Source organism: Solanum verrucosum, unplaced genomic scaffold (genome assembly GCF_900185275.1).
Source record: "Solanum verrucosum unplaced genomic scaffold, falcon-dt-bn FXZP01000092.1, whole genome shotgun sequence".
Lineage (NCBI taxonomy): Eukaryota > Viridiplantae > Streptophyta > Magnoliopsida > Solanales > Solanaceae > Solanum > Solanum verrucosum.
In genome coordinates this window covers 1,155,871-1,161,762 of record NW_026020351.1, presented here as the reverse complement: position 1 = coordinate 1,161,762, position 5,892 = coordinate 1,155,871, and the positions used below count along the sequence as shown (strand labels likewise).

The 5,892-nt window shown below is 44.6% G+C and overlaps 1 protein-coding gene across 1 annotated transcript; it reads left to right on the top strand.

Annotated features, from left to right (window-relative positions):
• The first annotated feature begins 586 nt into the window (after window positions 1–586).
• Window positions 587–2,176, top strand: LOC125837497 (uncharacterized). Its single transcript, XM_049516602.1, has one exon. The coding sequence runs from the start codon at window positions 587–589 to the stop codon at window positions 2,174–2,176; it is 1,590 nt and encodes a 529-aa protein (XP_049372559.1).
• Window positions 2,177–5,892: the final 3,716 nt, after the last annotated feature.

Here is a 5,892-nt window from a genome sequence, read left to right as displayed (position 1 = left end):
AAATCAGTCTAAAATATATTTTTAAATAAAACAGAATGGCGACTTCCGCTGGGGACTTGAATGGTTCTAAACCTTAAGATTAATTATTTGGCTACGTGTTTAACTGTTTGCTTGTTTAAATTATCGTATCTTATATTAATTGTGGCACTCATTACACCCGATTCCGCCAAACGGCAAATAGATTGCATTAGGAAAAAGGCGGTTATGTGGCTTACCACGGCTGTCCTTCAGAAAAAACACAAGTTAAATCATTTGGAAGTGATAAACGAATAGTTGGATTGTGGTCATCCAACGTCGTTTATTATACTTCACCCCGTTGTTTGTCCGACTCGGGTAACCGTCATTTCTCAACCAATTCTAGTCAACCTAGAGTAGAGCGAAACCAAATCCAAATTTAAGCATTAGCCTAAGACAGCTTAATACCCAAGGCGTATTAAGTCCATTAGTAAAACCGCAAAAAATCATGTCCAAGGTCCACGACCTAACGACATATCATATTGTTTGACATTTGAAAGATGTATGTGTGGAAACCTAATTGTTGCCTATTTGGGGGAGGGGAATCTTAACCGTGCTTTATTTTGTAGGTATGGATCGATTTCCTAAATTCGACATGGTAGTAGAAGCCCCAGTTTTGCTCAAGATGTGGTACAACGACCTCACTGTGGTCCACAAAAGGGTCCTCAACAAATATATAGGAGCCCTAACAGAACTTATCAATATGGTTGGGTGGCCCGAACTGATTGAAGTCCTCACAGGCTATTGGGACAACGAGAAAATGGTGTTCCGATTTGGAACCATGGAAATCACCCCGACAATTGAGGAAATTCGGGATGGAATAGACACAGTCGGTACAGGGTTTGAAAGAAGGGTGAGAAAGCGGGAAAACATCTTAATTCCTAACAAGCCTACCCTCGAGGATATTGTAAACTGGCTCGGATTAAGAAAGGATTGCGCCTACTGGGCCGAGGGTTCTAGCGTTTCTTTTATGGATCTCTATGTCAGATTCGGGCATGCGAGTTTCTATACGAATTACAACCAAGAGTTTAGGGTCACTTTCAGAGAATGGGACGAGATCAGACCTTTGGCATTTACCATCGCACTATTAGACACCATGGTTTTCCCACACGGCCCAAGCCTCAGTATCAACACCCGAGTGATAATGCTTGCGCACACTCTGTTCCACGGGCATCTGAACCAAGGGCAAGTAAAGTATTATCCTATCGCACCTGTCATCCTTTCCGACATGTACCGTGCTTTGGGGAAATACAAGGAAGGGCATCATTACTTTCAAGGTTGCAACCTTCTTCTTCAATGGTGGATAATGAGTCACTTGGTGAAGAGACACGGAACTCAAGAACTCCATACCCTCGATAAGCATAACGCTCTTAAGAGTTTGAATGACATGTTATTCTGGGCAGACTTAGAAAAAAGAAGAACCAGAGAAAGATGGGCTCAAAATTTTTCTGAGTTGAGAGAAGAAAACATCCAATGGATGTTCGACCGTTTCATCTCGAAAGATGCCATAATACGGGGTGACAGACAACTTGTGCTTCCTTTGCCAGGTATTCGAGTTATTCGCCCATATGCACCCATCCGAGTCCTAAGGCAGTTCGGAAGAAGACAAACTACACCTCCAGAAGCATACTACCGTATCTATGTGTTCGACATCGGGGATGATAGACTGCCTGAGGCTTCAGAGATGCTGAGAGAATGGAAAAGAGCCGTGCGAATGAACAAGGACACTATTCCCATAGATCGATTTAATGCGGGGTATGATGAAACTTACAAAGCTTGGTTGAAGCGCAATATACAGGGTATCTCTTTCTCAGTTCCGAACATTTACCGCAGTGTAGAGGGCAAAGAGTCCAAAACTTTGATAGAACTGAGAGAGGTAAGAAGAGAAGCCCAGGAAATGCACGAGCAATTTCTCCGAAAGCAAGAAGAGGATAAGTACGCCCTCGAGAGCGTAACTCAGGAACTAGAAAGCTTGAGAAGCAATTTGGGAGAGCTTAACTTATGGATTGGAGATAAGAAAAGCGGAATGTGCCTCGAAGACTGGGAAGAGAAAGGTCGCCGGAGCGAAGGATACTTGCTAATGATTCAATATAGGCTTCAACATCTCATGGCGCAGAACAAGAAGAGCAGATCAGAGGCGGAGCCGACGGGAACATCTTAGCAGATTTCGCCCCTGCGTGGGTTTTTCTATATGTACTTAGTGTTATTTGCCCCTGCGTGGGCTTGCCTTTCTTGTATTTTGGTACTCTTTTCAAACGACCCCTGCGTGGGCCTTTCCTTTGTGATTTTCGTTTATTCCCTATTTCCCCTGCTTATTTTCGCTTCTTGAACATCATTTTATATGCGAAATTTGCTTTGGGGTAACAAAATGGTTCAATTCTACACATACATCTTTCAAATACGCTAGGCCTACCCTTGGCACAAAAGGGTCCCCTACTTGTTTAGGACACGCGATATATGCTTGTGTGCTTTAACTGTTTATGTGATATTGTTGCTTTGAATGATGATATTTTAGCCCACTCCTTTTCAAAAATTTTCCAAAAATCTCTACAATACCAAATACAAGTCACTATCAAAATGTCCGACCAAAATTCCATGAGTCTTGAGTTACTCAGCCAGAAATAAAATCCTACCACCCAAATCCTAAAATATTACTCTATCATCTCAGGAAGGTGAAATTGCCGCTAAGATGGAAAAAGGCAAGGGTGTCGACATAGAGCTAACTGAGGAGAGTCTAAGGAGGAAACTGCGCCGACTCAAACAAGAAATTCGAGAAATGGGAGAAAGAAGAATAGAAGTAGAATTAGCCACCGCAGCTGCGCAAGCCAAAAGTGCAACACTGGACGCGGAGTTAGCGGGTAAGATGGCAAGATATGCTGTCATGAACGAGGAGACGGTTGCTATGCGGAAAGAACATGACGACTTCAACAATGATATAACCATGAGACTTCAGAAACTACATGGAAAATGCCCTTTCTTCAACCAAGAGGCCACCAACAGTGGTCCTGAAGGCACTGGACCTGAATCTGTTGAAGAGGAACTTGAAGAGGAAATTGTCTATAGACCTCCTTTCAAGGGACGATGGAAAGAAGAGAATGAGGAAACCGCCCCCGAAACATATGAGTTTACCCCCCGTGGCTAATACAACAGTCAGAGGAAGAAGCTTCGGTGAAGGCACCATCTATCTTTTAGGAGCTTTCTTATCTGTTTTTCACTTTCCTTGTAATCACCAGAAATGAATGAATGAAAATGAAAATTTCCTTTGTATTCGAACTACGTTGGGCCTGAATTCTCCTTAGGAGATACGTAGGCAACCTTTCAAGGCCCGGCCCCTATCTTTTTCAAATTTTCTTTTCCCCCCTCTTTCTTTCTACAAGGAAAAATATTGAGTTCAGATCAACAGATGCCAGAAGATACAACAAGAAGACCTTAGCTCTATGCAATTTTGCCTTTCTGAGCCACTAGCCCCAAAATGAAACGAGCAAATTTCTGTTTGTTCAAAAGTCAGTCCCCATTACTCGTGGGTTAACGTGTCCTCAGACAAAGCAACTTTTATGTGTTTATCTGCCTTCTATGTGATATCTTGCATTATTCATCTACGACTAATACTGACAGATTTGCCTTTGAGTTGTTTTTCTCTACAGGTAGTTAGAACTGATCTGTGTTGATACACTGGCCGATCATCCTTATTTTATTAGATCAAAAGGGCCTACAGATTCCTTTCCCAGCCAAAATTCACAAAAGGAAAAAGCTGCAATGGGTGATAACAACGAAGAAACTAGCTTTACTGATGTCGTGGTGGCTCAGCCCGCCCTTGCTGATCAGAATGAACTGATCCTGCAGTTGATGCAACAAATTGCTGAGATGAGGGTCGAGATGCAGAAAAGACAAGATTTGCCTCCTCCGATTTTTGCTGTCAACACTCAACCTGACGGAAGACCTCCAGCTCAGATTCCCCCTCCTAACGTGGAACAAGCTCAAAACCCGCCTTCAAGTCCTGCTCGTAATCCTTCCATCATTGACCTTACCACCCAAAACCCCCACTACGCCTCAGCCTCTTATCAAACACCACCCCCTCCTCAAAATACCAGCCTCCAAGCACCACACCCTCCCCCTAATGCAAACCACCAAATTGGCCTACCCCCCCACAGCCAAAACGCTAACAACCCACGCACTTCCCTCCCCCACCAAAACCTGTACACCAACCCCCAGACTTATCCTCAAAACTATCACGCCCCTTTAAATGGCCAGAGTCCCTCTATCGCTCCACCACTACCGCAAAAAGTTGTTTTCCAAATACCAGTCCCCAACGAGCATGATGCCCATGGTTCGGAACTCGACCACTATGAGGAGAGGGAGAGAGAGTGGAGGTCGAAGGAAGAGACCGCCAAGATAGATATGAAGGAGGAAATTAGAAAACCCATGAAGGAGTTGAACTGCATTCCTGAGGTCGCCGGATTGAGTTATGAAGACCTGTGCATTCACCCGAATTTGGACCTCCCAGAAGGGTTCAAGGTGCCAAAATTTGACATCTTCGGAGGAACGGGGAACCCCTTGGCAAACTTGAGGGCCTACTGTGACCAACTCGTAGGAGTTGGGAGAGACGAAGCTTTGTTAATGCGGCTTTTTAGCCGAAGTTTGAGCGGAGAGGCTCTAGAATGGTTTACGTCTCATGAAACGAAATAGTGGTCTAGCTGGAATGCTCTGGCTAAGGACTTCATTGAACGATTCGCCTACAATGTGGAGATCGTTCCCGATCGTTACTTCTTGGAGAAGATGAAGCAGAAGCCAACCGAGAGTTATAGAGAATTTGCATATAGATGGCGAAAGGAGGCAGCTAGAGTTAGACCTCCTATGTCAGAAAAGGAAATTGTTGAAGTGTTTGTGCGGGTGCAGGAGCCCGAATATTATGACAGAATTATGTTGCTCGTTGGAGCAAAATTTGCTGAGATAGTCAAGGTAGGTGAGACTATCGAGGAAGGATTGAGAATCGGGAAGATTGCCCGTGTTGCTGCCTCGCCCGGATCTTCGGGCTTGTTGAAGAAGAAAAGAGAGGATGTGTCCTCTATCTCTTATGAGGGGAAGAAGACCCCGAAAAAGTCATCATCATACCAAGGTCGTTCTCGACTTTCACAGAGTTTGTACCCGGCATATTATGCACATGTTGATTACCAAAATACCCCTCCCACAAGTAATCAAAACACCCCTCTTCCCAGCTGTCAAAGTACTCCCTCTCCTAACTACCAAACTCCCCTCACTATCTACCAAACTTCCCCTCCAGTTTACCATACTCCATCTCATCACTACCGAAATGCCGCCCCCAACTGTGCCAACATTCAGACAAATTACCAAACGCCTCCCCCAACGTACCAAACCCCAGCTCCACTTTACCAAAATACCCCCTCGAACTACCAAGCTCCACAACCAAACTACCAAACCAACTCATATCCCAAATATCAAGCCCCCCGTCCGAATGCTCCAAATTATCGCCAAATGCCTCCCCCTCAACAAGGCAATTACAATCCCCCCGTCCTAGATTTGAGAAGAAGCCTGCTAGAATTTTCACTCCGCTTATTGAAAGCCGAACAAAGTTGTTCGAACGATTAACTGCGGCAGGATATATTCACCCAGTGGGGCCCAAGCCGGTTGACACTAGCTCAAGGTTTTACAGACCTGATCAGAGGTGCGCGTATCACTCCAACAGTGTTGGTCATGATACCGAGGACTGTATCAACCTAAAGCATAAGATCCAAGACCTAATTGACCAGAACGTGGTCTCTCTTCAGACAGTCGCGCCCAATGTCAATAACAATCCTTTGCCGAATCATGGAGGTGCTACTATCAATATGATAGAGATAGATGATGACTGGTGCGTGG

What these genes read in the sequence shown, in the direction of transcription:
- LOC125837497 (XM_049516602.1), top strand. Translation starts at nt 587, where the DNA reads ATGGATCGATTTCCTAAATTCGACATGGTAGTAGAAGCCCCAGTTTTG.